Source organism: Aspergillus homomorphus, assembly GCF_003184865.1.
Source record: "Aspergillus homomorphus CBS 101889 unplaced genomic scaffold BO97scaffold_41, whole genome shotgun sequence".
NCBI classification, from domain to species: domain Eukaryota; kingdom Fungi; phylum Ascomycota; class Eurotiomycetes; order Eurotiales; family Aspergillaceae; genus Aspergillus; species Aspergillus homomorphus.
Window position 1 is genome coordinate 78,488 of NW_020291927.1, and position 27,619 is coordinate 106,106.

The following is a 27,619-nucleotide window of genomic DNA, read 5'->3' on the forward strand; positions in this document are numbered from 1 at the left end:
ACCCAGCGGACAGTCTGTCAAGTCTCGTCGCGACGCAAATGAAACAGTAGAAGCCAAAATAACCATGCAAATGCCCGATAATACAGGAAATGTTGAGAGCAGTCAAAGAATCGAGACAAGCTGAGGCGGACACTGTCGTCATTGTTAGGACAAGAGTCCTCGGGCTCGTGAGACGATAGCTCTTCAGATGAGCTGTCTTTAGCTTTTTCTGTCAGTCAAATTTCCTCTACGCCGTACGTTCAAAGCTGTCGCAGCCAATGTGACTCCTTCTATGAGCCACAGTGGTACCGTATCGTGGAGCCCGTGGAACTAGTTCCGTCAACGATTGTGGTCGCGTCCCAGATAGTAGCAAGACGGCGCGGCCCTGCTGATTGACGTCTGAGCGCAGCTCTAGTCCCTCAGGGTTGGGTGTCACCCTTTTGATTTCCTGTGATCGTCTGCATTTCTTGATGTCCCCTTCGCTCCATTGATCCGGTTGGGTCCAAGTCTTTGGACTTTAGGGTTATGGGGGCTGCCTCAGGTCTGGAGCTGGAACTCTCCCTACCGCAGCTTGCAGACTTTCGGCTCCCTCTCACTTTTGCTGAATTTATCCTGAATCATTACTTGCATAGCCCCTTAAGTCTTTAATCCATTGGCCCGGACTTGTCATGACCTGCATGGAAAATCGATGCGGTGTTTTATCAGCGTGGCGATGATGCCTCAGCAGCTGAAGCTGCTTCTGATACAAAACTTTCCCTCCCCCTTCTTTGACATCCTTCACCCAGACGTCAGGCACACAGACTGCCAGATAATAACCTGACTCGATCTACTTCTCACGGTGTTAAACTCCTTAAATCCTGCTACACAAAGCCAAGGACAGATCGCGCACATCCACTTCTTCATATGATATTTGGTGTGGTTTGAGCTCCGTGATTGGCCCTCCCTTCCTTGATCCGGAGTTCACATATCCCAAGATTCGGCTGCTTTCGTCCATCAGAAGATCGGACGCCTCTGGCACTGGCTTTCCCCACCACATTTGATCATAATTTCCTCCAGCTTCATCGTGCCCACAGCTAGTGAAGTACAAACTCTTATCTATCTCTCCACCCCTCCCCCTTTCTTCCCTCCCCCGCCTCCTCGTTTACCCTGCCGCAGACTCGAATATTCTCTGGAGGAGACCTTCAAGCCTGCACTACAAATTTGGGTATGCTTCCGTGACGTGCCTTCATTCCTTGTGGCGGGACCTTCACCCCTTCCTACCAACAGACCCCCGCGACTGCTCTTTTGTTCTTCGAGGTGGCTTGACATTGCGAAGCCTTGCCATTGCCATATCGTCCTGTCTTTGCCCGCCTCATTCCGTCACCTTGGCATAGATCTTTCGAAGTGAGTTTCAGTTGTCAATTAAGCTCATTTAGTGATGTAAGCGCAGATCTGACATGGTTGCTAGGTTACTGAACCTAGCTACGATTTTCTGGCCCCGGGGATGAGCCATCAAGGGGCTAGAAATCAGATATCGATCTCAGGGCTGGGAACAGCGCATCTTGCATGCAAGGCCTGTGTGGGGAGTACAGGGCACAGAAATCGACAAGTGGAATATTTCGGGTGCACTAAAAAAAAGCCCCCAGCAGGGTGACACAGAAGGGTATTAGAAATTCCGCTTGTTCGAAAAGAGGTCTATCCAGTCACGTAAAACACATGGAATGGCTGGCGGTTACTTTGATCTCCCTATTTCCTCGTCAAGGCCTCGAAGCCTTACCGATCTGTCTGGAAGAGCAAGCAGATCCTCTCAAGGGCCGCGTATATCCCCTCACTCAACCCCCAATGAGAGGCTGCAGGACAGAGCAGCGGACCCTAGCGGAGCCCAGGGCAGATTCCGGAATGCTAAAGTCCCCAAAAACGCGAATCGCGTCAAGTTCACAGTCAGCGAAGCAGGTCTTGGCGAAAGTACTTGGGGATCGACGTCAGACACCCGGCTTGATGGAAGGGGTTCATCATTGCCTCAAAGACCATTGCCCACAGCTCGCATTCCAGCGGCAGACAAGGTCACTATCGACCCCCAATCAGTGCCCTTGATCGATATCAGTCCTGGCTCACCGGTCGGTGTCACGGGCCTAACTGTCCACTCAAGGGCTAGCTCGCCGGAGATTTATGGTGATGATGAAGTCAGAAATGAGAAGGGGAGAGCTATCCACTCTGCGCAAGAAAGAGCCCAGCGATTGGCCACCCTACTCAGTCGTTCACCTAATTCTCCTAGGCCAAGCCGTCGGAGCAGTCTGCCGTCATCCATAGCGTCGACTCCCTCCGAGGTGGTGCTGCCCGCTGAGCTTGGAGATGAAATCCCCATGATCAGCCTGACTGAGAAACATCTGGACGACTATTCAGACGACGATGAAGTTGGCCCACTGAACGGGCGACACTCCACACGTACTTCAGACGTTCACAAACTAGTGCAACAAATGACTCTCAAGGATTTCAACTTTTTGACCCGGCTTCAAGCCCCGTCTCCAGGGTTTCGGTCTGGACAGGTCACCCCCCTCGAGGATAGGGAGCCCGAAAGCTATGCCGAACGCCCGCCTCATTATAGGAGCGGGATTCTCTCCTCTCTGCTGAAGCTTTACGAGCATTCGGATGGTCAATATTCTGGCGGGCGACATGGCCATTCCCGTCGGAGTAGTGCCGGGGAAATCGGTGGTAGAGGGCTATCTCCTGATCCTGGCTGGAAGCCGCAGCGCCCGAGAAAATGGTACGAAAAATCGCCGAGCCAGTCTAGCGTTTCTCTAGCTGGTTCTACCGCCAAGAACTCATCTAGCTCTCCCATCGCGATGCTCAAGCGCTCACGGAGCAGCGGTGCCATACCGGGACACCCCAAGCGGATGGGTAAGCCGCAGCTTGAGGATGAGATTCGGATTACAGTACATATCGCCGAGCTGCTCTCTCGGCAACGGTATTGCATACGTCTCTGCCGGGCCTTGATGAAATATGGAGCCCCAACGCATAGGCTAGAGGAGTACATGAGGATGACGGCACGGGTCCTAGAAATCGACGGTCAATTCCTCTATTTCCCAGGCTGTATGATCATCTCTTTCGACGACGCTGCCACCCACACGACCGAGGTGAAGGTGGTGAGAGCTCCTCAAGGGGTTGACCTGGGCAAGCTGTCTGACGTACACATAATTTACAAGGAGGTGATACACGACGTGATTGGGGTGGAGGAAGCAATCCAGCGGCTGGACGAGATCATGAAGAAGAAGAACAAATACCCCATCCCGATCCTCATTCTGCTGCACGGTTGTGCAAGTGCTTGCGTCGGTCCATTCGCTTTCAGTGCCCGACCCATCGATATGCCGATCGCATTTTTGCTTGGATGTCTCTTGGGAACCCTGCAACTTGTTCTTTCCCCACGTTCCAACCTCTATCAAAACGTTTTCGAGATCTCGGCCGCCGTTTTGACTTCATTTCTGGCCCGAGCATTTGGCAGCATTCGTCATGGGGATGCAAGACTCTTCTGCTTCTCTGCCTTGGCTCAGTCGTCGATCGCGTTGATTCTACCGGGCTACATGGTCCTGTGTGCCAGCCTGGAACTACAGTCCCGCAGTATTGTGGCTGGTTCGGTTCGGATGGTGTACGCCATTATATACTCTCTATTCCTGGGTTTTGGAATCACGATCGGTACTGCTGTCTATGGTCTTCTCGACGCTGATGCTTCCTCCGAATACACTTGTCCTCCCAGTCCTATCACCAACGAATACGTGGGACGGTTCCCTTTCGTTATTCTTTTCACATTCTGCCTTGCTGTCATCAACCAAGCCAAGTGGAGACAGATACCTATGATGCTGGTCATCGCATTTACAGGATTCATAACAACCTACTTTGGCACAAAACGATTCTCCACAAGCACCCAGGTGTCCAACTCTCTGGGAGCTTTTGTTGTTGGTGTGATGGGGAATCTCTACAGCCGACTACGGCATGGATTTGCAGCAGCCGCGATGCTGCCTGCGATCTTTGTTCTGGTGCCGTCGGGGCTCGCAGCCAGTGGATCTCTGATCTCTGGCATCGCAGCAGCCGAACAGATCACGACGGTGCCATCGCCGTACGCACCAGTGTCGAACGGCACCCAGGGCTTCGTCGACGCAGCCCAGAATATGACGAAGCCTGAGTATGACACTCAATCTCAAGGCATCGTACTTGATATCGGTTATGGCATGATCCAAGTCGCAGTGGGCTTCACAGTCGGCTTGTTTCTGGCTGCTTTGGTAGTCTACCCTCTGGGAAAGAAGCGAAGCGGGCTGTTTAGTTTCTAGAGCAGCTTCGGCTTCCTCCACGATTCATTTATACATCGCTTTTTGCATCTATATACGTGAAGCATACCCTCCTTTCTGTTTTTCATTGTTGTCTAGCATTGCCGTCACGAAAGCGAATGTGTCGAGTTGTTTCAGCGTGAATTGTTTCGCATGATGTCGCTATCTATATAGTTCTGACTCTAAGCTCTCTTTTTTGTGTTGTTGTTGCCGCTGGTCTTCTTGCATCTGTCGGTAAACTCACTCACTCTTTTGATTTCCCTCTTTACAGTCTGTGTCTGTGATCGACTCTGGGTAGTTTAGCAATGATGAGATTATATCTGCATGCTTCCTTCCCAGCTGCGTGGTTTTAATTCATCAAAAGCAGTATTCATATATCTTTATTTCATATCTCCGTCAAATCTTCATTTCTGTTGTCTCATCTCGGATCAACACTAGATGCTTACATCGACCTGCGTATCCACTACCATTATCGCTCACAGTAAGAAGCATAAAAGTGAATTCAAGCATATTGCCCTATATCCCACAAGAAACCTAATCAGAAACACCCAGAATTCCCCCCCCTGCCACCCCGCAATCGATCCCAGATTAAGGCCCGAGGAAAGTATAATTAGAACCGAACCGACGCCACCCAATCCACATAACCACTCCCGCCGTAAGGGAGGAATCTCCCCTTCCCTCCCCTAGGCGAAAGCGAGGCGAGAGTGGCGTGATCTACTTACTTACTTACTGTCCCTACCTACCTACCTACCTACCTACCTGCTTAGTTTCCGCCCAGTAATTCAAGCCCGAAGACCCGCAACCGCCATGACGTCAATTGCCTGGCCCCTACTTTACCCCCTGGCTACGGGCAGGTACTGTACCGGTATGAGTAAGTAAATGATCGATCGATTGATCTAGCAGACCACCGGGGATAGATATAGAGGCATACATACATTCAGACAAATAACATACATCCAGGCAATATACATCCAGGCAATATACACCTAGAATCCGCGCCCACCACCGGGAACCAACCGATGTAGATATATTCTTTCGGGTCCGATTAAGAGGGTAATGAATGTAGGAAGTACGTCGCGCTATTTGGAGGGAAGGTTTCTGCTGGTCGTGCTAATTGGCATCTCTATCAGCGGTTTCTTAGAGTCAAATTTATACTTAATTCTGGAGAGAGGGAGAGAGAGAAGATGGGGGTTCATGAAAGCTGCTGGTACTTCTCTTGTAGACACTGAGATACTAGACGATTCTGCTGATAACCCCCAAGAAACACTATACACACAGTCTAGGAAGGCAGAAAGTTGCGCAAGTTGGAAGATTCTCGATTCTTCCGATTCAATTTATCAGTTATCTAATACTAGCTAATTATCCCCAGCGATCCCAGCGAAGGCTACATAACCAGATGTAGTCCGTCGGCTTGAGTCCATTTGGCGGCTCTCGCATGTGGTTCCGCATTGCACTCCCTGGAGCATAGACCTAGGTAAATACTGGATGCAACGAAATGAACCACCCGGAAAGCCGACACCCGAAAGCGAAGGAAAGGATAAAGCAAAGCGTAAGAAGAAAAGGAAGGAACACATGATTTAAGTGTTCAGCAGCCCACTTGGGGAGCTTCATCAATTTGTTCAGCTTGTAGAAAGTGGAGAAAGGAATGATAAGAAAAAGATAAAACATAAGTCACATTTCATATGGGGGGAGCAAGATTGCAGGTTAGGTGGACTAGAAGACACTAATCCAACCCTCCTGCAAACCCGGTCGTGTGTCCAAGCACAGAGAGAAAAGAACATAGACAGAAAGATCGCTCAGGACCATTTCTGTCAGGATTTGACATCACAGAAATTAAGCATCTTGTCTTCGGAACCAGGAAAATAATAGAGTCAACATGCTTCAAAACACCCCAGAGAGGAAAAAAAAAAAATAAGCAAATCATCCAAGCTTGGCACATCCCGTGGCGCATGTCAAAATCACATTATGTACGGCGTTCACATTACATGATGGTGGGGGTCTTACGCTTCTCAGCGCTGGACAGCACAAGCATCGGAGTCTTGCGCCGTTCCTGACCCTGAGCTACCGTCTTCTGGCCAGCAACGACAGCAGCAACCGATGGGGATCCCGCTCGAGGAGAGCCCTGATCCGCTCGAACCTCCGCAAATTTTCCTCCGAAGAACCCGCCGTCCTCGCTGATAGGGGTCGTGTTGTACGGGCTATCTTGCGATCGGCGCTCGCGAGAAGATCTTTCCTTCCTCTCGGAACCGATGGCGCCATTGGCAGCTGCGCGGAGACTACCCAGACTAGGCTTGCTGGAGAGACTACCACTACGCACAGTGGCATCATCTCCATCCGAAAAAGTGAACTCCTTCTCACTTGCGGGGGTGTTGGTACCACCACTGCTGTGGCAACCGAAGCTCCGGGTATCACCGCGTCGTTCGATGCCGGCACGCACCAAATTGTGGACGGCCCGGCGTCGCTGACGGGTGGCGAAGTTCTTGCTGCCTTCGAACTTGGAGGTGGGTTTGGCGACCAGCTCTTCCAGAGAAGGAGGACCACGGGGTTGACGAGTAGGGTGCTCGCCGGCACGAGCTTGGCCAGGGCCGAAGGTTCCCGTCGCCGGGGTTTGAGGCAAGGCAGCGGTCTTGGGAGCAGGAGCCACCATCTGGCTGTTGGCTTTGATGGTGTCAATGGGCAGCTTCAGCGCAGGGCTGAAAGACGAGCTCTTCTTGTGGCCCCGACGGAAAGCATTGATTGACGGAGGTGGCAGAGGGGTGACCTCCTGCGGCGGGGAGGGGCTCGAGCGCGGAGGAGACACTGGCTGACCGACGCTGACGGGCGACTGGTGAGACTCGGGTGGAGAGACCTCGGCTCTGAAGGTAGGCACCTGCGTGGCGGATGGGAACAGAGGCTCTTCCTCCTGGTAGGGAGAAGTGGAGCTTTCCTGCTGATAGGTATTGTCATAGATAAAGTTTTGCTGACCGGTCAAGGGATTGTAAACCGAGAAAAGTCCAGGCTGGCCGGGCACCGGCTGCACAACCGGCTGGACACCCTGTTGCAGCTGTTGCTGATAGAAGCTCATGCTGGGAACCGAAAGCTGAGGGTACTCCTGTTGCTGCTGAGCCATGGGTCCACCCAAGCTCATGCCCTGGAACTGCTGGGCGGCGGCAGTGACACTAATCAGTTGCTGCTGCAGGCGCTGTTGCTGGGCTGCCAGGAACAAGTTGGTCGACATTAATTCCGCATACAGGTTATCGTCCATTGGCATATCGCCAGCGATGTCAATAGCCGGAGGTGCGAGCACCTGCTCCGGCAAAGTGTACATAGGACGACCCGTGTTCATGTCCACATTCTGGTTCGTGGCCAACGCGTGGCGTGGGAAACCGGTTCCCATAGCGGTTTGGGGGACACGCTCCGTAGATCGGTTCGATTGGCTGCCATACCGATCTCCTTCGTAGCCCAGGTGCTGCTGGCGCTGAACTGCGGACGGCACAGTCGCGGACTTGGGTGCGGTCCTCAGTCCCGCCAGAAGATGAGAACGGCTGGTGCGTGGGGTCGGGACCGGTGCAGAGGGCTGAGATTCATCGATAGTCGCGATGTGCGGCGGAGGCACGCTCAGTCGCTTGATATGGGAACCCTTCCGCCGTGAGCCGAAGCTGGCCCCGGGGACCCCCAGGGAACCGCCATTATTGAAAGACGAGTTGTAGCTCATTTGAGCAAGACCGCCAGCGTCCATACTCGTGATTGTAGATGATGAAGTGTACAGCAATATATGTGCAATAGACGAAGATAAGGGGTTGCTGGTGAATCAGCAACTCGGAATAGCCTTGGTGTATTAAAGGATTATGAGGCTTCGACGAAAACGAGACGCACAAATTAACCGAGGGCGTAAGGTCGATAGGCAACGAATGGTAACGATAATCCCGAGTTCCTAGGATCAAAGACCGAAGCGAGCTCTTCCAACTATTAGTCAAATGGTGCGAGCGACCGACTCGACGCCAGCTTACCTGCACAATACAGGAAGAAATGCAAGTCGACGCCCCTCTATAGACTGGCACCAGACGGCAAAGAGTGATTAGGAATCAGGTGTACAAGAAGGCAAAGAGGCGGACGTCAGCGTTGATTAATCGATGCTGGTGGTTTGGAAGGATGACGACGAGAGAAAGGCGGAGAGTAGACGCGGACCGGAGCAAAAGAGTAGTAGGCTCGAGCAACGGGGAGCGAAGTGAAGGATAAGTCTGTGATTAAAGAACCGGTGATGGTGAACCGACGGGAGATGCTCTGCAACTCCCTGGTAGGCGTAAGAAGAAAAAAGACTCGACACAACGATGCAATGCAGAGAAGACTCGAGCCTGGATTGTCCGTCCAAGAACCCTGAGACACAAAACAGAGCACTGCGATGGTGACGAGAGGGGACGTAAGGGATGCAAGCAAGACTTTTGGGTAGTTGTCAAGGGGAGATCGACCGATGAATAAGGCAAGCTTTCTTTCAGGCTCCAAATTGAAGTATGATAACCGGTTTATTTCGAATCCCTTCTTTTTCTTTTCTCTGACGCTTTTTCTTTTTTGTGTTTTTCTGGGGTTGATAGGGATTCCGCGCACTTGGGACGGTGAAAAGAGAGAAAGGCAAGAGAGAGAGAGAGAGAGGAAGAGAGGATGAAGTGAGGAAACGAGTCTCAACGCCGGGTGTGATTCGTTTCTTCGGCTCTCGGCGCGTGTTTTGGCCGCCTTGTTTTTTTTCTTCTTTTTTTTCTAATGTGTTTTTTTTTCTTTCCGTGGCTTTCCTTCGGAGCCTAATCGGGAAGGCCAGTGAGTGGTCCGGATGAATGCCTCAGGCAGAGAGAGCGTCCAAGAAACTTTTGCCCGGCCAAGTCGGAGTCCAAGTCGGGATCAAGTCTCGTAGTTAAGAAGAAAGCAAATACTGATGAGGACACACGGATTAAAGGTCTAGAAAAAGGAAGAAAAGAAAGTAGCCCAGGTGGACGATAGAGATAGGTGGGAATTAGTCGCCGGGGAAGACGGCGAGAGATAAAAAGGGAAGATGATAGAAATGAAGAGACAAGGCTGAGGGGGGCGAAGGAGGCTGAAATTGGGAGGAGGTACGAGAAGGGAGCAAGCAAGAGATAAGGGGGGTTAAAGAAAGAGGTAGAGGTAGATAGAGAGGAAGAGGAAGGAAGAGAAAGAGAGCAGGAAGGGGAAGGATAGAAGAGAGAGAGAGAGGGAGGGAGGGAGATGGAGGAATGGATGAAATGAATGAATGGATGGGGAGAACACTAATAGATAGATGGGGGAACTAGCGGGGGGAGAACTGCAAGAGAATTGGGGGTCAATGAAAGCTGCCATTCTCTCCAATTCCCACTTCCAGACGCTGGGCTGAGACGCCCGCCTCGCCGCCTCTCAGCTGTCTGCCTTGCTGACTGGCTCGCTTGACTGTCGCACTTGGCCCTGATAGGTCTAGCGTTGTGGCCAGTGTCTGGCAGTTGCGGGCCTGGAGCATCTGATTGGTGCCAACAACCCAGCTGGGGGCTTAGTGGTGCCTGAGGAGTCCTGAGGACCGCATTTCTATATCTGATTCATTCACTCGCTCAAGTGTCAACCGTGTCATCCGAGACCCCGTTCCCTCAGATTGAGTGTCTTCATCGACTACACCCCACACCTAGAGAGCAAAGCAACAAAGCTTCGACCACCTCTAGCATCTTACAGCAAGCTCCCCCTCCCCGACCATGTTCGTCCCACCGATCAATTCGCTCCAACTCACCAATCCACCCGACGCTCGGTCAACTCGTCGTCGCGCTTCCTGTCATCTCATTGGTTCAGATCCCTCAAGACTAGTCGAGGTCTCCACAATAGGTAGCCTCCTGAGGAACGCTGAGTTACCAACCGAGCCTGACGATAGTGATTCTCCGCAATCTCGTCCATGTACATCATGCATACTTAGCTGAAGATGATCCTGGCTAAACTCCATGGCTGGAGGGACTTTCAACGGTCTCACGTCCTCTCTTTGCACCGGACGGCTGAGAGGAGTGAGCGAGATCCCGTGCTAGCCGTGCCTTCTCTTCATCCGTGGCATCCGTAAGACGGACAGCAACCTCTTCGCCAAAGTTCTGAGCCACTTCCTCCAGGGTCAGGCGGGCAGTCTCCGGGAAAAAGAAATAGATCACTAGAAGCTCCGTCAGTGGACGTGCAAAAACGCCGGATTTCCAACCATGAAGGCCCAGTACCACCTACCTGGAATGAAAAAGGCAGACCAGCAGATGATCACCAGGTAGTACTTCCACCCGACATTATTGAAGCCCATTGGGGCTGTCTCAAGCAATATCAGTGTAGCTGCGCTGTTCATTGAGCTATCTTGCGTCAGGTCGTTATCAAATTACTACTGACCTGCGAATTGTCCAAATAATGAGAAGCCCATGCCGATTGGCCGGATCTCGGTTGGGAATATCTCAGACACGTAGAGATACATGGTGGTATCACAGAAGGTTCTGTTGCAGAGTCAATACAGCACTCTGTGGTGAGTTGAGGGGCGTTTACCCTTGGAAGGCCAGATAGAGGTAGATGAAGAAAATGCCAAACCCATTCCCAACCCGGTTCTTGGTCCCGGCATACTCGGCTGTCATGGCGGCCAAGCAGGATGTGGTGATGATGATCCCCACAAAGCCAGTGATATACATCTTCCGCCGGGAGTTGATTTTGTCGTGAAGCCAAGCCCCAAGGGGGTTATAGATAATCCCTAGAAAGTGGGCGGGCGTTAGCGCCTCCTTGCGCATGGAGAGATACACTTACCCGCTGTTGTGAGCCACACTGCACTGAGAAGCAAGGGCATGCCGCCTGTCATTCCCAGATTGGTATACAAGATCACGGCGTAGTTGTTCTGTGGTAATTGTGAGCCGCCGATAATTGATCGCGGTGGACTTGCAACATACGATAATCAGAGGTCCACCAAACTCTGCCCCCCATTGAGTCAGGAACCCAATAATCATACGTTTCCGATACGACTTTCTCTTGACGACGGCTTTCCAAGCACTGCCGTAGGCCGATAATCGTTCCCTCTCCAGCCGAATCTGTTCGGCAGTCTGGTAATACTCTTCCCTGGCGACAAGATCGTCGGGATCATCCGGAGACTTGCGCAGTCGCTCTAGGATTAATTGTGCCTCTTGATGCTTGCCCTTGCTGATCAGCCAGCGCGGAGAACGAGGAACCCACGGCGAGCCAACAAGCAGGATCAACGGTGCGAGACACTGCAGACAGAGCGGAAACCGCCACCCAAAAGTCCCTGCTTGATCTTCCGCAAAGTAGCACGCATATCCAACCCAGCCGGCAAGCATGTATCCAAAGACCAGGAAGATGGCATGGTGGCCGACCAGCCACCCGCGACGGAAAGCGCTCGATATCTCGGACAGGTACATGGGGCAGACAGTCACCAAGATACCGATTCCGAGGCCACAGATGAAACGTCCTGCCTGAAACATACTGAGGACAGGTCAGATATCTGGATAGGAATAGACTGAACAGTGGAGGGCACACCTGAGAGAGTTGGCTCCCCCTTGGAGCGCCCCGCCAAACATGGCAAGGAAAGCGCCCAGCTGAATGCTACGCTTTCGGCCAAAGAAGTCGCAAGACCACATGACGAGAAGACATCCGACGGCACCTCCGGCGCTGTATATACCGTTGGCTGTCGATATGGCGGATGTTGTGGTCGATGCGTATCCGGGCTGGCCCTCTTGTGGAAGGTTGAAATAGGTATACCATCCTGGCTGGCCGATGGTACTCGAGATGATCGAGGAGCAGTAGCCGTATGTCTTCACAGCGATGGATCAGTTCGAGTGAGTACCGTGGCTAGAAACCAAAATCTTACCATCGACCCTACAGCGACGAAGACTGTAACTAGCCTGTTGTAGGCACTCGTCTGCGATCCGAAGGTACCCATAGTGAGGTATCGATTTGGTGCTCAATGATTGAGTGTTCAAGGATTGTTTGAGGGTCAGAAGTTGCCAGTACGCAGCAGCTCGGTTCGCCAGCCACATAACAAGGAGTGAGCGACCGAGGAATGCTTGGTAAATAAGATATGCAGTCTACCCTGCACAAACGACAGCTAATGTGGGATGGTCACACACAGGTGCTCCAGTCTTAACTAGAGAGCGCACTGCTTTCTCTGCCTGGTGTGGTGGGGATATCCTTGCTCCATGCAAACCTCGGCGGTGGATGAGTTGCCGACAGCTTGAGCTGCGTATGAGTCCCTTGCTTAGAGGCCAAGGTCTCGTACTAATCACTCGGATTGATTCAATTTCATTGTAGTCGTTTCGCTGCACCCATGTAGAAAGCATATGCGAGAGTTGAGACGCATGGGTAAGTGCTGCCTCGTGCTGATCCCCCGCATTGTCACCCCCGCTCTATTTGTCCCCTTCAGCTGAAGGATCTTCAAGTCCAACTTCAACACGAACCTTTGGTGTTCCACAGACCACGTTGCCACTGGCGCATCCTGTCTCTGATTAACGCCTCACATGCACTTTTGACGGGGTAATCTTTATCGTTGAATAGGTCTAAGCGACTAGTACCTCCTATGACTGCACTGGTTTTCAGCCTGAAGAATCTTTGTACAGCCCACTACCTCTAGTGCATATTATCTCTTTGCAAAATCTACACGACTTCAAGCACAGCAACCCGCAACCATGACGAACAAACAATCACTCTTCGACACACCATTCGACCAGCTCCCAAACCCGAAGCAAGTTTGGATGGGAGTGCCCGGAAGTCGAGAAGAAGGCCTGGGAAAGCTCACCATGTTGACCCCCGAAGTAGTTGCCGCGGCCGCAGCAACGGAGATCAAAACCGGTCGACGGGTGACCATGGCCTGGGAATTGACTAAACTAGATTATCCGAATCTGAATCGCCAACCATGCCATCACCGCATCGTCCCTTTGCTGGACGGTGTGGCCTTTGACGACATCTATACGATGAATCCTCGTAAGATAGAGAGCAACCCGCCGTCTTCCTCATAAGCTAATACCCCAACAGAGCAAAGCAGCCAGTGGGATGGCCTACGACACTTCTCGCAGAAAGTCCCGGGCCGATCCGAGCGCGTTTTCTACGGCGGCACAACGGCGGAAGAGATCAATGATCGGAATAATGACCGGATAGGCATGCAGCACTGGGCACGCGAGGGCTTGGCTGGTAGGCTGTTAGCCCCACTAACCCTTCTTTCCCCAAACAATCTGGACTAAATTCCAGACAGGTCGTGGAGTACTCATCGACTACGCGACATGGGCCGAGAAGCGCGGTATACAGTATAGCACGTTCTCAAACCATCAAGTCAAGCTACGCGACATCTTACAAATCGCCAACGAATGCGATATCGTGTTCCACAGAGGAGACATCCTCTTCGTCCGGATAGGAGTCACCAGAGAATGGGATACAGTCATGACGCGCGCTCAGAAGCAGCAATACGCCGACGATGCGAACCCGCAGCACGCAGGTGTCGAGGCCACCGTTGACGTGCTTCGTTGGCTATGGGATACAGGATTCGCAGCCATTGCGAGCGATGCGATCAGTTGGGAGGTAAGGACACAGATACCATATCATGATCAGGGGCTCATACGGCTCTTCCTCTGACGTTGGACAGGTCTATCCACCGCAGTCGTCTGATATATTTCTCCATGAATACGTCCTTGCAGGCTGGGGCATGCCGATCGGTAAGTCGAGAGCATGATATTGCTCGAAAGCAAGACCTAGGGCTAACTGTCTATAGGAGAGCTCTTCGACCTCGAGGCGTTGGCACGCACATGCGAAGAGCTGCAGCGCTGGACGTTCTTCGTCACCTCTGCACCTTTGAATATGCCCGGGGGAGTGTCCTCACCGCCGAATGCTATGGCCATATTCTGAGAACTAGCATGAATGGCATGGAGAACATGAACAAGAATTCAGAAAGGTGTACTTCCCGCAAGTCGTTAAGCCGCCGCCCGTGGCGCAGGAGTTGTGTGAGGAGATGCTACTGTTTCAGGATGCTGGATATCACGAGGGCGCATTGCTTGCTCTCCATCCAGCTGCTTGCCGAAGATGAGAAATTGCCAGGGTGGAGGTACTTTGTGAGGCAGTACCCAGAGCACTTTCATGAGCGCGCATCAGATGGTGTATTAATCTACTTGTGTTGTCCTGAGGCTATCATGTCAACAATGGAATGACATCACGTCCCAAAGAGGCTGGATTGTAGGGCAAGCTATCAGGGCTGGTGGGTCACGGGGTTAAGCTTCTTCGTCATCACTTCATCCCGACAATTCAAAACAAGGAACTCATTTCCATCCCTCACAACCAATAGTGATATCCTATGGTGTCCACTTTCTAGGTCCATCGACTATTGCCGTCGATTTCTGCATGGGTTTATATTACCATGCAACGGAGGTGCCTTTCAATAAAACGATCCTTCTATTCTTAATTCCAACACCATGAAACTACATTTCTGATCCCGCAGGACTATTCCGGGTCCCTCCGTCCAAAATGCGGGTGTGTCCTAGTCTCCTAAACAAAGCAATCATGGCAGATCGCGCGTCAAGCGCCCACGCTCAACCGAAGAGCTCGTTCGGCGCGCGACTCCAAAGTCCATTCCACCTGAGGCCCGCCGACGACGACGAGCCGCAAAACTGGTGGATCGCATCGACCGCAATCCCGCTGATTGCTGCGACCACGGCGCCCCTGGCGAATGTCATGTCGATAGTGGCGCTAGTTTCCTCCTGGAAGGTGACACTTCTAACCAAGACCGATTCGTTCGGGCAGCCCATCCAGAAACCCTTGGCAGACCCACGATGGTAGTAAACCTTATATCTTCACGCTCGCGGGAATCATATCATCAAGCATGCGACGCTAACCTGAATAGGTGTATAGCTTTGAACTCGACGTCGCTGGCCTGCGGCTTGGCAGGGAATTTGTTCCTGTTGTTCAATTTCACCCGGACCGTGCGGTACATTATCGCCTTGCCGGTCTCGATTGTCCTCTGGTTCCTTTCGACGTCGATTCTGATCGGCATCACGGCTGCGATGCATATCTACGCGCCGCCCGTGCCCCCCGATCAGACGTACTCGCAGGCGTACTGGAGTGCGGTCATCGCCGCGGTGCTCTATTTCATACTCGGTGTGATACTGATGATCAACATGCTGGGATATGTGCTGGGCCACTATCCGCAGTATTTCGCTCTGACCGACGGCCAGCGCACGCTCATCCTGCAGACGACCGCCTTCGTGGTCTGGCTGATCATCGGGGCTGCGATCTTCAGCAATGTGATAGGCATATCGTTCGCAGACGCGCTATATTTTTCTGATGTCACGATCCTTACATTAGGATATGGCGACATCACTCCTACGACGCCTGTGGCCAGGGGCCTCGTCTTCCCGTATGCGGTCATGGGCATGATTATCCTGGGTCTGGTGGTCAACAGCGTGCTGCAATTCGCGCACGACATCCAGTACAAACAGGTCATCCGCAAGCACGTGGAGCGCAAACGCCAGGCAACAGTCGACCGTTCCGTGTCCGTTGAACCGGGAGTAGGATCTCAGCTCGAGTACAAACCGCGACACTCCGGCCGGCCGATACGAAGCACGATCGGCGCCCTATCCATAATGGGCCGCCCCAGACCGGTAGTAATGAAAGAGGAGAAGGACCGATTCGACGCGATGCGGGCGATCCAGCGGGAGACGCTGTTCTTCCGACGATGGTACAACCTGGTGCTGAGCGTGATCATGTTCGGGATCGTGTGGACGATCGGGGCGGTGGCGTTCTGGAAGATGGAGGACATCACGTACTTCGAAGCGCTGTACTACGGATTCTGCTCGCTGCTGACGATCGGGTACGGCGACATCACGCCGTCGACGAACGCGGCCAAGCCGTTCTTCATCGTGTGGTCGCTGGTCGCCGTGCCGACGATGACGACCCTGATCTCCGAGATGAGCGACACCATCGTCGCGGCCTTCAAACACGCCACCGACATCGCCGCCGACTGGACCGTGCTGCCACAGTCGGGCCGCTACGCCAAATTCGTCCGCAAGATCCCGCCGCTGTACACGGCGCTCAAACACCGCGAGGAGCACAAACGCCTCGCCGAGGGCTTTCCCGTTGGGCCTGCCGCTGGAGATGGGGACGCGGAAACGGGCGCCAAGGCATTGTTCCCGAGCACAAGCCACCAGGACGGCGACCCCCAACAACAAACAACCCTCAATACCCTCGCCGACGACCCCAACTCAACTCCAACCGGCCTCCAACTCGCACAGCAACTCGCCCTCGCGATCCAGCGCACCACCCGCGACGCACTCAACGGCCAACCGAAGCAGTACACGTACGAGGAATGGGTCGAGTTCACGCGGCTGATCCGAGCGACGGACCCGGGTTCATCGGGGGTCGAGCTGCAGGAGGACGAGTACGGCGTGCTGAACTGGGACTGGATCGGTGCGACGAGCCCCATGCTCGCCAGCCAGACAGAGCCGGAGTGGGTGCTGCATCGGTTGTGCGAGAGTATGATCCGGTGTTTGGACGCGAGTGCGAAGCGGTCTGCCGAGGGTTGTGGGAGGGAGGGGGAGGATGATGAGCCGACGCTGCGGAAGGAGCGGGCCATCACGTTCGCGGATGGATGATTTTACCGGAATCTAGATGTTATTCTTACTGCTGTTATACTACACCTATCTGTATTTATACTATGCTATGCATCCCCTATGATTGGATATTGATCTTGCTTTGCACTTCGTGGTGGTATAGTCCACTACTACTACTTGATACCAGCATAATACCTTTTACCTAGAATCATATCCTTCCACCTGAGAATAACCATCGCCTGAAGAAGCTAGTTACTATAAATAAGAATGTCTTGATTAACCTTCTTTCACCACCTACCGGACCTTACCCACCCTTCGATAACCCGTATACGGCAACCGATAATCCCAGTTACTCTAATCAGGATAAACCAAGCATAAAAGCCAGCACCCCAAGGAAAACAAAATCCTAAACCACCTTCAGTTCAACCAAAAGTATATCTCAAGCGCGAGTCGAGAGTCCCGCACTTCCTCCGAACCCAAGGATGCGATCAGGGCAACCCGAACCCCTCTTACCCCACCTTCAACCAGCATCTACCCCGGACCGAGCCCCGTAGACATAAGGTAGAACCGTCCCACCTCCAAGCGGGGTAAAGTAACCACAGATACATATATGGAGAGGAAGTAAGGCGTCGCTATATTAACCACGTCCTCCTCGGGTAGAACCCCTTCATCTATCTACCAACTCATCAACTCAACTGCCCACTCGACCAGAATCGGAATTACAGAGAGATACCCCCGAAACTTAAGAAAGACAGCAACGAGAACAAAGGTGATATATCCATCCATACATCTATACATACGTACAATAATCTGCAACCCACCCACCCACCCACCTCCCACCCCACAACACCACCACCGCTGACACAGAGCACAGTCCACTGAACCAAACTAACAACCTCCATCCAACAACAGCGATGTCACAAGGAACCCGCCTAAAAGACAAAGTAGCCATCATAACCGGTTCGTCATCACCCCCATCCATTCACTTCTTTCGTCCCAAAACCACCCCACAATCATCCCCCAACCAGGAGAACAAAGCTAAGCCCGAGAAAAACAAAAAGGAGGAAGTTCCGGCTTCGGCGCCGCGATCGCCTCTCGCTTCAGCAACGAAGGCGCCTCCGTCGTGATCGCCGACCTGAATGCTCCTCCCACCTTAGAGCCGTCATCACCGATACACTTCGAGCGAGTCGACGTGACGGTCGCGGAGGATTGGAAGCGGGTGGTGGATGTCACCGTCCGAAAGTTCGGGCGCGTGGATGTGCTGGTTAATAATGCGGGGACGACGTATCGGAATAAAGTATCCTATCCATTCTCCCTTCGGGGTTTTGTTGAGCTGGATGGAGGGTTGGTTGGGTGCGATTGGCTAACTAGATGGTATGAGGAAAGCCAACGGCGGAGGTCACGGAGGAGGAATGGGAGCGCGTGTTCAACGTCAACGTCAAGAGTATCTTCCTCGGAAGTCAGGTGTTCGTGGCGCAAGTGCTTGAGCAAGGCGACGGCGGGGGGTCGATGATTAATATCTCGTCGACGGGGGCGAGTAGGCCGCGGCCTGGGTTGGTGTGGTATAATGCTTCCAAGGGGGCGGTGTCGAATGTAGGTCATTCTATTTCTGGTACTAGGTACCAGGTTTGTGGTGGGGGTAGTGGTGGTTTGTGGCCATGCTGATGTGATGTGATGTGATGCGACGGTGCAGGCAACAAAAGGCCTCGCGGCGGAGTACGGCCCGCACAATATACGCGTCAACACCGTCTCGCCTCTGCTGTCTGGGACGGGCCTGTTCGCCATGTTCACAGGCATGCCGGATACTCCCGAGAACCGCGAGAAGTTCATCGGGAATGTGCCCCTGGGCCGATTGACGCATGTCGACGACGTCGCCAATATGTGCTTGTACCTGGCGAGTGACGAGGGGAGTTTCATCAATGGCGCGGAGATGATTGTCGATGGTGGGAAGTGTATCTGAGTCTCCACATGGTGAGGCGCGGACCGGGATATACACTTGGTAGTTCGGTGAAGTTTATGTGGCTAGCGAGATGGTGTAATCCCCAATCGAAATTGAGTCCAGGACAATGTCCCCAGGCGATGGATACATTCATCCTGTCCACGAAGGATCGAAAACAGACAGATCCTCCTCCAACAATCCCATCATGTGCTGATTGCCCGAGAACCAATTTCCCAGTTGATCCGTCTGCGGCATCGGAGCCTCTGCGTAGTGTCCGTCGTTCCCGGACCTTATCGCCCCGGGCACAGCCCCTGCCCCTGCCCCAGCAGCAGCAGCAGTCGTAGTAGGCACCGAGGTCCAGCCCGCATCGCCATCATGGGCCGCCGCAGGCGCAAGCCCTAGCGCGCTCAGATAGACATCGAATTCCTGCCCCACGGACGCAAGGTTCCGATCCTCGCGCGCCTGCGCCTGCGCCTTGGCCTCGATGTACAGCCTGGCGACATTGCTGAGCACCTGACACAGGCGGTACAGCTTGGCGATGGCCTCCGAAAGGAAACAGTTGGGCTGGACGCAAAGAACAAATTCCTCAAGGCGGTTCAGGTCCTCCCACGAGGACGTCGCTATCGTGTGGCAGAACAAGACCACGAAGGGCACGAAGGGAGCGTAGAGAACCGTCCTGTTATGGCTGCGTGAGCATAGACACATAAACGCCGTCTACCGAGAGTCTAACGTACCAGTGTAGATAAGACGCCTGGATATTCTCGGTCATCTCCTTGACCTCGATCATGGTTTCCTTCAGTAACTCGAGTGCGTCTCGAGCGGTTGCAATACATTCTATGACGAAAGTGCTCTGCGAGTCTCGAGGGGGAGGAATCGCTCGGTAGATCAGCGTCAGAACCGATTTCCTGGCGATCTTGTCCGACCATAAGTACATTCTGTCCATGCGAGAGATCTTCTGGGTGTTCAGGATGTGCTGTGGAGGATTAGCTTAGCTTTCGCACCAACCGGCCAGGCCCGATAACACAACACATACGTCAAACGGCTCCTCGACAGTTTCCAGCACCTGCGCAGCCAGCTGGCGAGCCTGTTCCGCCCTCTCATTCTCGGGCTGCGACAACGCCGCGGGACTGTACAGCTTCTCATACACTTTCCCCTGAAGAGTAGCGAACTTGATCCAGATCGAGAAAATGCTGTTCCAAGGCTCCTGTGCCCCTGTGATTTCGTTCGGCCCGAGCATGGTGATATCATAATCCTGGATCGTCGACGCCCGGCCCAGTCGTAAGGATATGGCTCTGTCGAGGGTGTAGATCGTCCAGAACAACTGGCGGCCGCGGAGGCTCTCTGTGTCCAGGTCTGTCGCGGGCGTCCGATGATACCCCAGAGTCTGGCAGAGCCGGGCTGCCGTCGAGGTCAGCGTCAAAGCGAACGACGGCTTCGACATCTCAATCGCGTAGAGCGCCTACACAAGGTTAGTAGTCCATACCCTTTTTTTCTTGAAGAAAAAAACCTTACCCCCATCGCCAGTGCTTCGACGTACTCCGCCCGTGCCGGCATGCAGATACTCAAGTTGGCAAGCGCCGTTTCAATATTCGTCTGACACAGCCGGAGATACCGCTGGAACTCTTCGCGCGTCTTGGGATCCTCGACCGTAGTGATGTATTCACTGATGACATAATAGAGCCCGCCGTGTACAATGATGAACGCCGCGTCCGAGAACTCGTCGGTGGCGAAGTAGACCTCGCGACATTTCTCGATGAGCCGCTCGCACGTCAGGAACGGAGAGACGCCTTGCAAGCTGTTCGGTTTCTCTAGCGCTGGAGATGAGCGATGAGGTGGATATCACTATTACAGAGATAGGGCGGTACCTTTGAATTTGCGGAGGAGGGACAGAACGACCTGGACAGGGGGCATGGCGAGGTCCCGGATGCCGGACCCCAGGATGCTCTTCTGATTGGGGAAGCGGATCTCGCGGGCCGGGGAGTGAGCCTGATGGTCTTGCATACTGACCATCTGCTTCAGGGTGGAGAGGGCGGCCTGGATCGTGGGTGAAGACACCTGCAGCGCGCTGCGCGAGACGGCCGTCTCCAGGAACTCGCTCGCGTAGGCCGAGTGCGCGGCGAGCGACGAGTTGCCCTCAAAAGCTGGGGTCGCCTCGGGGTCCTCCACGGGCACGGGACCGCTCGAGGCATGGCCCGTGGCTGAGGGACTCATCCGGCTGGAGATCGGGGTGGAATGGTAGTATGACTCGGGACCACTGCCGGTGGTCGCAGTGTTCGACCTCAGTTCACGCAGGAGGTTTTCGATGCTCCCCAGGCGCTCCTCGATCAGGTCAATCTTCCTTTCACTCGAAGTGGGTCAGAATGCGCAATGAGCACAGAGACACAGTCTAAACATACTATTGACTGGAGATCAAGACCCGCTTGCGCGGCTCTGACGGCTTCTGGCCTGCCCCGGTCGAGCGACAGATAATCTGCGAGCTGCGACAATTAGAGCACGGGGATCGCTTATCGCAGCGTATCTGATAACCACACCAACACACCGAAGCGACGTCAGTCAAGGATGCAAGGGTTGGGTTGCAGGACAGCGAGGAGCTGCATGCATGAAGTTATAGCTCGATCATTAGTGGTCTCGTACCTTTCGTAGACGACATTGGTCACACTACCGCGAAGTAAGCATTCCGAGCATGTGACCTCTGAGGGACTGACTTACTGCACGTCTGCCAAGTGTCTCCTTCCCATCACTCTCGGGGCCCTCGGCCTCCATATGGTCCATACCGACTAGGAATGTCGAATCAAGTGCCTGATTAGGATGTGGGTTGGTTGCAAGAGCTGCTGAATTGGGGGGAAAGAGTTGGGCGGAGATGACTTGTTGTTGACTTTCGGAACCCGCGGGTGCCGCCCACTAAAACAGATATTTATCATTTCTTGTGTCTCAACCTGAAAAAGTCTTGATTGTCTCTGCTTTAAACCCTCTCATCGTGCAATCCCTCGTAGACCCTGATCGGTCGGCTTCTTACTGTTTTCTACTTAGCCCCACACGCTTGTTCCGTATAGACTCAGTAAAAATTGTGACTGCCTAGAAGACTAGGCATCACCATTATTCAAGCGAGAAAGCACAATGGATGTGGTCAAAATGGCCAGCTTCTAGACCGAGCAGCAGCGCTTTTCTAGCTGTCGGTGTGATTCCGGCACGATCTAATCATATTCTGCTATGCTAGACTTTTCCCATCCGTCTCTCGTCTATCGTCTATTGGTCGTGGTCACATCATGTCTACGTGGAGAAAGCCCAAGCTTGGTTTCTCTTGTTGCGAGGCTCGCGTGCACATCGCGGCTTCAATCAGACCAGTTGAAGGCTGCCAGGATACTGATTCAGGCGGGAAATGAAGCGCCCGACTTGCCGGCTGGCAAATTGTCTCGGAGCCAGGAAGAAGACTGCTGCTGCTGCTGCCCAATTCCTTGCTTTCTGACAGCGGCAGCCCGCCCCAGAGGATGCCTCAGGCTTTTGGAGAAGACCTATCACATGTGGGGAGTCCGACTGCTCGTCACTTCTTGATTCCAATGACGGCCAGGTTGCGAGGACTCTCCTTGTAGTCAAACACAGGTTCAACCCAGCAATCCTGGACGGATTCGTGCTCGCGCAGGAACTGCCACCGGTCCACCACGATGATGGCCTCAACCAACGCGGCACTGAACGCCATCAAGCTCCATACCACGCTGAGATTCTTCTTTGCGTACCAGTATTTTTCCACATAGCGGTTCAGGTCCTCTTCCGTGAGATCGCCCATGCCGGCTTTCACCTTCTCGCCAAAGTGCGCATCACGGGACAGTTTGGCTACCGCAGCGGTGGCGTAGGCGGAAAAGGAGACGAAGGCGGACTTGCGCAGCGATCCCACGATCAAGGGGTTCCCTGCATCCTCGGGTGTATCGGATTCGCCGTAGAGGTTGTCAGGGATCTTAGGTTTGGAGACGACTCCGCGATCCACAAGGATACGCTGGAGCAGACTGCGGTAGAAGTGTCGAGTGAAAAAGTCCTCGCTGTCTTTCCTGCCCCAATTGTAAGGAGCCTGCAGGGACATGGATCGTGCTGTGATGTTCAGCTTCACCCCGGTTCCGCTCTCATGCTCGTAGTCCTCGAAGCGCTTGGACATGGGGAACCCATGGGGGTCGTACGCGACCGCATCCTGCGTTAGGCGGGGATGCATAGACCGGAGAATAGGGAGCTTGTAGGTCGCGGGGCCCAGGCGTTCCGTAACGAGATTGTAGCAGCAACCGATCATAGCAATGGCCTTGACCGACGGGTTCAGGGTCAGGGAGCGTACACCGTGGTGCAGGAGATTGCCGCACGAGTGCAGGGAGATAACCATGACCTTGGCGTCCCCCGGCTTCTGGTCCGCCTTGATGCCACTGGTCGCAACCGAGTTGTCCTCTGCGATTTTGCCGTCGGTTTCGACAACAGGCAGGGGAGCCTCGATCACATCTTTGATGATCGGCTCCAGATAGCCGTCCTTGATCTCATGCTCGATATAGTCCATCGTGCCTCTCGGCTTGTTTGGGTCATCCTCCTCGACAGCCGCCTTGGGCGCGTTCCGATGAGGCTTGAAGCCGATCTCACCGGGCGCAAGACTGACGTCACGGAAGACATTGATCATGGCCAGCTCCTCCTCGTCCTCGTTGGCGGTAGCGGTGGTCGGGTCGTCCTCCGAGGACATCTGTTCTGCACTGTTGGACTCCCCTGCATTGGGGCGCGGCTCCACCGCTGCAGGCGACTCGGGTTCGTCGCACACCTTGCATTTGGCAGCTTTCTTGTTGTACATGTTGACCTTTTTCTTTTCCTTCAGACGGGCGTGCACGTCCATGCCCTTCGCACCACTGATGAATTGATGCTTGCGCTCAATGGCCACGATATGTCGGTGGTAGGGCGCAGAGGCCAACGTCCGACCGAGGTAGCTCTGACCAGACCCAAAGTCCACAATGTGCGTGATCGCATCGCCCCGTTGTTGGTCCACCGTAGTGCACAGCTTATCCACGTACTTGGAGAAGTGCGCCACCTCATGGTACTTCTTCACATTCATCCCGACGGCAATATGCCTTGGGATCACAGGATTCCCGGGCTGGGACGGGGTAAAGTCTCGTCCCAGGCTCAGGCGCCGGATCTGGTGGATGTATTCCAGAAAATCCAGCGGGGGCAGAGAACCGCCCCGCCATCCTGTTGCGTCCGTATCCTGTTCGCTGCTCGTTCCGGCCGGCCGCCGATGTTGTTCGAAGAGGGGCTGTAGGTCATCGCGGAGGAGCAGGTCTAGAATGTCCTGGACATCATGCTGATCGAAAAAGGAGCGCCAGTGTTCCGGTAGCAGGGAGGTATAAAGATCCGGGTCTCGTGTTAGGAAGTCGAGGATATGCACTCCGCCGCAGAGGTGCCTAAAGATGTCCGATTCGGTAGCGAAGGAAATCAAGGCCTCGACGTAGGCATCGGGATCCGTCCACTCGTCGGCGAGTGGGAGGGGCTTGGAGGAAATCATGCGTTAAGCGCGACTAGAATCGATATGCGGAATGGCATCAGAGGGAGGTCGGCAGACCCTGACGGAGGCTGTTGATTTGAGGATGAGTCCAATCCAACGGAGTCAGACTGGAAAGACAACGTCGGGCGTCGAAGAAGAGAGGAGGAACGAAGGTTGTCACGTCTTGTTGCGGAGTGACGATTTGTTATCGTCCCAGAAATTTTTGATGCCGACCGATTGGGCTGGATTGGGTTTAGCCGCGGTCGGGTCGACTCCACCTCCGATAACAGAAAGTGCGGAGAGAACAAGAGAGATGTTCTTCCAATTCGTTTCTACTCTGCCATTACTTGATGAGACTCGTCATCTGTCTCGGACATCACAACGTCACATCCCTGTCTGGCTGTCTTGCAAGAGTTGACATACGCTCAAGATGGACAAGACGCGATGCCAACCTTCCTCGCGTGACGATGTCGGACCTGCCCCTCCTGTCTTCCCCTGGCACTATTGACACCACTATCAGCAAAATTGCCGATCCCATGATCAGACACTTGATTACTCTCCCAGATGTGTCCTTGCTATCCCATCCAGACAGCACTAGTTGGATCTATTCCTGCTACGTGTGTCTCAAAGGATCCGGCGATGATACTACTAGACCGTGCTGGCATCCCTTCTCCTTGTTCGCTTCGCATGAAACGTGGTCGATCTTTATTCTGGACATCATACAACACCTCGCAAAATGACCGCACTGGACATGGCACCACGTATTATATAAGTCTCCAAGCGGACCAGTCAGCTTACGGTCGTTCGGCGATTGCATCCTGCACCCTGCATACTCAGCCATTTCGGATGCATCGCTGCAGCCAAGCACACGACTGGTAACCTGCCAACGCGTCACACCGTCCACGCATTGTTATCCGCCAGACGGCAATTAACCCCCCTTACAGCCTGGGCAAACTGTCTCCCCCACCCGCGCGACTTCCCTGAATATTACTTATAAAGGATTTCATGTCACTCCTTATCGCCTAGAGCCGGGAGGGAAAAGACTTTGGAAGAGCAGCAGTTGCTACGGTAAGTCGGGATGATCTTCCGCAGAAAAACGATACGCAGCCAAGCACCCACTCCGCAGGTGCGAGGGAGATCCCCCACGCTGATTCGCCTCGTCAAACAGATGCTATCTCCATCTATGAGGCGGGGAGGCGCACCTCTCCCCTTCGGCTTTGTGGCCGATGTCCTCTTCCACATCATCATCAGCGGCGAGGTAAACACCATCCTCACCCTCTGTCGCCTGAACAAGGCCACATACGAGACCATCAAGATCCTCGAGCCGCATATCTGCACCTGGTTCATGCGATGCCATGGGATCGACGCCTTCGACCCCATCCTCGCCATGAGTCCCTGGACCGGGGAGCGAGCCCCGTTGACGATTCACACGCTGGTCCGCTTTCTCCATCGCCATAACATCGCCAGGGACTTGTCACGACATCTTGTACCCTCCGTGTGGGGTCCGTTCTGCGACGAAGACCACACGGAGATGGACTTCGACGCGGAATTGCGGCTGGCGCAACGGCTGGAACGAGGGCTGCACGTGCTGTTCCACATGGCTGACATCGCACGGGAGACGGAGCGGCTCAAGCCGCGCAAGAAGCCCCTGGCTCCGGTGGTTAGCGGGCGGCTCTTCGTGCTGGGCCAGATGTTGGACGAGTACGACGAGCTGCCGCCGCAACGGCGACAGATGATGACATTTGAAGAGTACACCAACCACGTGTACACAGTCTTGAAATGGGGCTACACGGAAGCCGACATCGGCCGCCGCCGACTGGAGTTCCGGGGCTGGTTGGACGAGCAGACCGAGATCGACTTCCACGCCGCCCTGCGCATGCTGCGGGAGCTGATGGAGCGGATGCTGCTGCGCCACGGGCCGAAGGACTGGCACCGGGACGCCCGGAATGAGTACAGCGTGATCTCGTGGTTCATCCTGAAGCAGCCGCCGCGGTCCCTAGCGAAGCTGTTCCTCAGCCCGCAGAACGAATGCTGTGACCTGGATGTGAAGAGTGCTGATTGCGGAGCTAGGAAGTGTTTTCTCTCGGACCCGTTGGATAAGTACTGGAGGGCGTGGAAGAACGTCCCCGACCTCGGCTGCCAAGACTGCGACTGCAAGCGGCGCGTCCGCAGCTGGAGTGTCAAGCCTGCCTTGATTGATGCCCGAGGACGGGAGTTCAACCGTGGTGCCGAGAGATACCTAAGGGAGATGTGGGGCCAGCGACACGTTGGTCTCCATCGGGCGTTCACGCTGGGAGTCTTCAGTGCCGTGATAGGGTAGAACGACCGTCTGTATGATTTGTGAATAGCCTGTGGTGGTAGCGAGAATGTTACTATTAATTCGGGACCGGGAACAAGCGTAGACACCTGCGTGCCAGCACAGCCGTTTTGACAGAATACACCAGGTGACTTCACACCTCCCAACTTATAAATAACTTGGCATGACCATGAAGCGAACGAGACATACACTGCATCAGTCTCAGGCCCTGTACTTAATACGAAGTAGCTACCACGACCCCGAGACGTTGCCAAATCGGCATAACGCGCCACGACCAGCCCATATCACCATCCTGACCGTACAGCAGAAAGCACTACCCATTCCAAGCCCGTCCAGTTCTTAAACAGGCTCCATAAAATGTTCCCTTGAGAAGACCTCAAACACCTTCTTTACATAATTCACGCCCCTCACCCTGTGACATATAATTGCCCCAAAGACAACCAGACCGCGCATACTACCTAAGAAGCGACCAGTTCCAGAAGAGAAGATCCTCGTACCAGAGATAGTGCAGCCAGAAGCAACATCGTATCTCAAATCCGTCCAACAAACCAGATCTTCCAATCGAAGGACCGAGGAGAATGGCCGGCCCGAGTGGACCTTTGACTTTCACGTCGTTTCTCTTGGAGCTCCTAGCCTGTTTGGTGGGCTAACCTGGGGTATGGAAAGGAAAGTCCAGACTACGATCTTAATCAGCTCAACCAATCCATGAGGGTGTTAGATTATATCTAGAATTGCTCACTCTGGAACCAAAAGAGTCCAACCACACCGACCCAGCCCTAACTCCCGCGTAGGAAATAACTCTACCGAGCGGACCCAAGCCAACGGTATGGATCCCCGCCGATCGCGGCTGTCATCTGCGCCTCCTCGGACCCAAATGATAAACTTTCAACGGGTATCCAAATCCGGGGATAAACGTTCATGGACCCCGATCTAGATCCAAGCGGGAAGCAGACGAGCGGATCATGTCTTGTCAACTTACACCCCCAGGAAGGGGCTGTGAATCGATTAGCTCGTATTCAGGCCTTTCGCCACGAA

General features: G+C 53.9%; 9 protein-coding genes across 9 annotated transcripts; 5 read left to right on the forward strand and 4 right to left on the reverse strand.

Moving 5' to 3' along the window:
* Positions 1–1,679: 1,679 nt before the first annotated feature.
* On the forward strand, positions 1,680–4,614 carry BO97DRAFT_375408 (threonine/serine exporter family protein; the record flags this gene model as incomplete). Its single annotated transcript, XM_025692988.1, has 1 exon — positions 1,680–4,614. One exon carries the CDS (start codon positions 1,680–1,682, stop codon positions 4,278–4,280), a length of 2,601 nt encoding a protein of 866 aa, XP_025548212.1. The 3' UTR covers positions 4,281–4,614.
* A 1,440-nt stretch (positions 4,615–6,054) lies between these two features.
* Positions 6,055–8,386, reverse strand: BO97DRAFT_188258 (uncharacterized protein). The gene is made up of 2 exons (XM_025690446.1): positions 8,267–8,386; positions 6,055–8,215 (listed from the first exon to the last, which is right to left on the reverse strand). Exon 2 carries the CDS (start codon positions 7,993–7,995, stop codon positions 6,259–6,261), a length of 1,737 nt encoding a protein of 578 aa, XP_025548213.1. The 5' UTR covers positions 7,996–8,215; positions 8,267–8,386; the 3' UTR covers positions 6,055–6,258.
* Positions 8,387–9,970: 1,584 nt separating this feature from the next.
* BO97DRAFT_396998 (putative MFS sugar transporter) lies at positions 9,971–12,186 on the reverse strand (the record flags this gene model as incomplete). The annotated part of the gene is made up of 8 exons (XM_025694109.1): positions 9,971–10,419; positions 10,488–10,586; positions 10,641–10,741; positions 10,791–10,989; positions 11,043–11,130; positions 11,183–11,729; positions 11,784–12,058; positions 12,115–12,186. 8 exons carry the CDS (start codon positions 12,184–12,186, stop codon positions 10,214–10,216), a joined length of 1,587 nt encoding a protein of 528 aa, XP_025548214.1. The 3' UTR covers positions 9,971–10,213.
* Positions 12,187–12,928: 742 nt separating this feature from the next.
* On the forward strand, positions 12,929–14,138 carry BO97DRAFT_427733 (uncharacterized protein; the record flags this gene model as incomplete). Its single annotated transcript, XM_025697224.1, has 5 exons — positions 12,929–13,223; positions 13,275–13,430; positions 13,492–13,814; positions 13,879–13,948; positions 14,005–14,138. 5 exons carry the CDS (start codon positions 12,929–12,931, stop codon positions 14,136–14,138), a joined length of 978 nt encoding a protein of 325 aa, XP_025548215.1.
* A 423-nt stretch (positions 14,139–14,561) lies between these two features.
* Positions 14,562–16,882, forward strand: BO97DRAFT_407955 (potassium channel family protein). Its single transcript, XM_025695746.1, has 2 exons — positions 14,562–15,058; positions 15,127–16,882. The coding sequence occupies exons 1-2, from the start codon at positions 14,787–14,789 to the stop codon at positions 16,871–16,873; spliced, it is 2,019 nt and encodes a 672-aa protein (XP_025548216.1). The 5' UTR covers positions 14,562–14,786; the 3' UTR covers positions 16,874–16,882.
* A 564-nt stretch (positions 16,883–17,446) lies between these two features.
* BO97DRAFT_188346 (oxidoreductase) lies at positions 17,447–18,856 on the forward strand. Its single transcript, XM_025690447.1, has 5 exons — positions 17,447–17,600; positions 17,744–17,791; positions 17,893–18,128; positions 18,218–18,424; positions 18,525–18,856. The coding sequence occupies exons 2-5, from the start codon at positions 17,746–17,748 to the stop codon at positions 18,789–18,791; spliced, it is 756 nt and encodes a 251-aa protein (XP_025548217.1). The 5' UTR covers positions 17,447–17,600; positions 17,744–17,745; the 3' UTR covers positions 18,792–18,856.
* A 64-nt stretch (positions 18,857–18,920) lies between these two features.
* On the reverse strand, positions 18,921–21,542 carry BO97DRAFT_427736 (putative C6 transcription factor; the record flags this gene model as incomplete). Its single annotated transcript, XM_025697225.1, has 8 exons — positions 18,921–19,446; positions 19,505–19,743; positions 19,804–20,229; positions 20,283–20,578; positions 20,636–21,114; positions 21,167–21,240; positions 21,405–21,428; positions 21,480–21,542. The coding sequence occupies 8 exons, from the start codon at positions 21,540–21,542 to the stop codon at positions 18,921–18,923; spliced, it is 2,127 nt and encodes a 708-aa protein (XP_025548218.1).
* Positions 21,543–21,905: 363 nt separating this feature from the next.
* Positions 21,906–24,644, reverse strand: BO97DRAFT_472656 (uncharacterized protein; the record flags this gene model as incomplete). Its single annotated transcript, XM_025700154.1, has 2 exons — positions 21,906–24,273; positions 24,615–24,644. The coding sequence occupies 2 exons, from the start codon at positions 24,642–24,644 to the stop codon at positions 22,312–22,314; spliced, it is 1,992 nt and encodes a 663-aa protein (XP_025548219.1). The 3' UTR covers positions 21,906–22,311.
* Positions 24,645–25,450: 806 nt separating this feature from the next.
* BO97DRAFT_427738 (uncharacterized protein) lies at positions 25,451–26,587 on the forward strand (the record flags this gene model as incomplete). Its single annotated transcript, XM_025697226.1, has 1 exon — positions 25,451–26,587. One exon carries the CDS (start codon positions 25,451–25,453, stop codon positions 26,585–26,587), a length of 1,137 nt encoding a protein of 378 aa, XP_025548220.1.
* Positions 26,588–27,619: the final 1,032 nt, after the last annotated feature.

What these genes read in the sequence shown, in the direction of transcription:
- BO97DRAFT_407955 (XM_025695746.1), top strand. Translation starts at nt 14,787, where the DNA reads ATGGCAGATCGCGCGTCAAGCGCCCACGCTCAACCGAAGAGCTCGTTC. An exon ending in CCCTTGGCAGACCCACGATG is followed by an intron (nt 15,059 to 15,126) that starts GTAGTAAACCTT and finishes TAACCTGAATAG; the next exon opens with GTGTATAGCTTTGAACTCGA.
- BO97DRAFT_188258 (XM_025690446.1), bottom strand. Translation starts at nt 7,995, where the DNA reads ATGGACGCTGGCGGTCTTGCTCAAATGAGCTACAACTCGTCTTTCAAT.
- BO97DRAFT_188346 (XM_025690447.1), top strand. Translation starts at nt 17,746, where the DNA reads ATGTCACAAGGAACCCGCCTAAAAGACAAAGTAGCCATCATAACCG. An exon ending in CAAAGTAGCCATCATAACCG is followed by an intron (nt 17,792 to 17,892) that starts GTTCGTCATCAC and finishes AAAAACAAAAAG; the next exon opens with GAGGAAGTTCCGGCTTCGGC. An exon ending in CCAAGGGGGCGGTGTCGAAT is followed by an intron (nt 18,425 to 18,524) that starts GTAGGTCATTCT and finishes GCGACGGTGCAG; the next exon opens with GCAACAAAAGGCCTCGCGGC.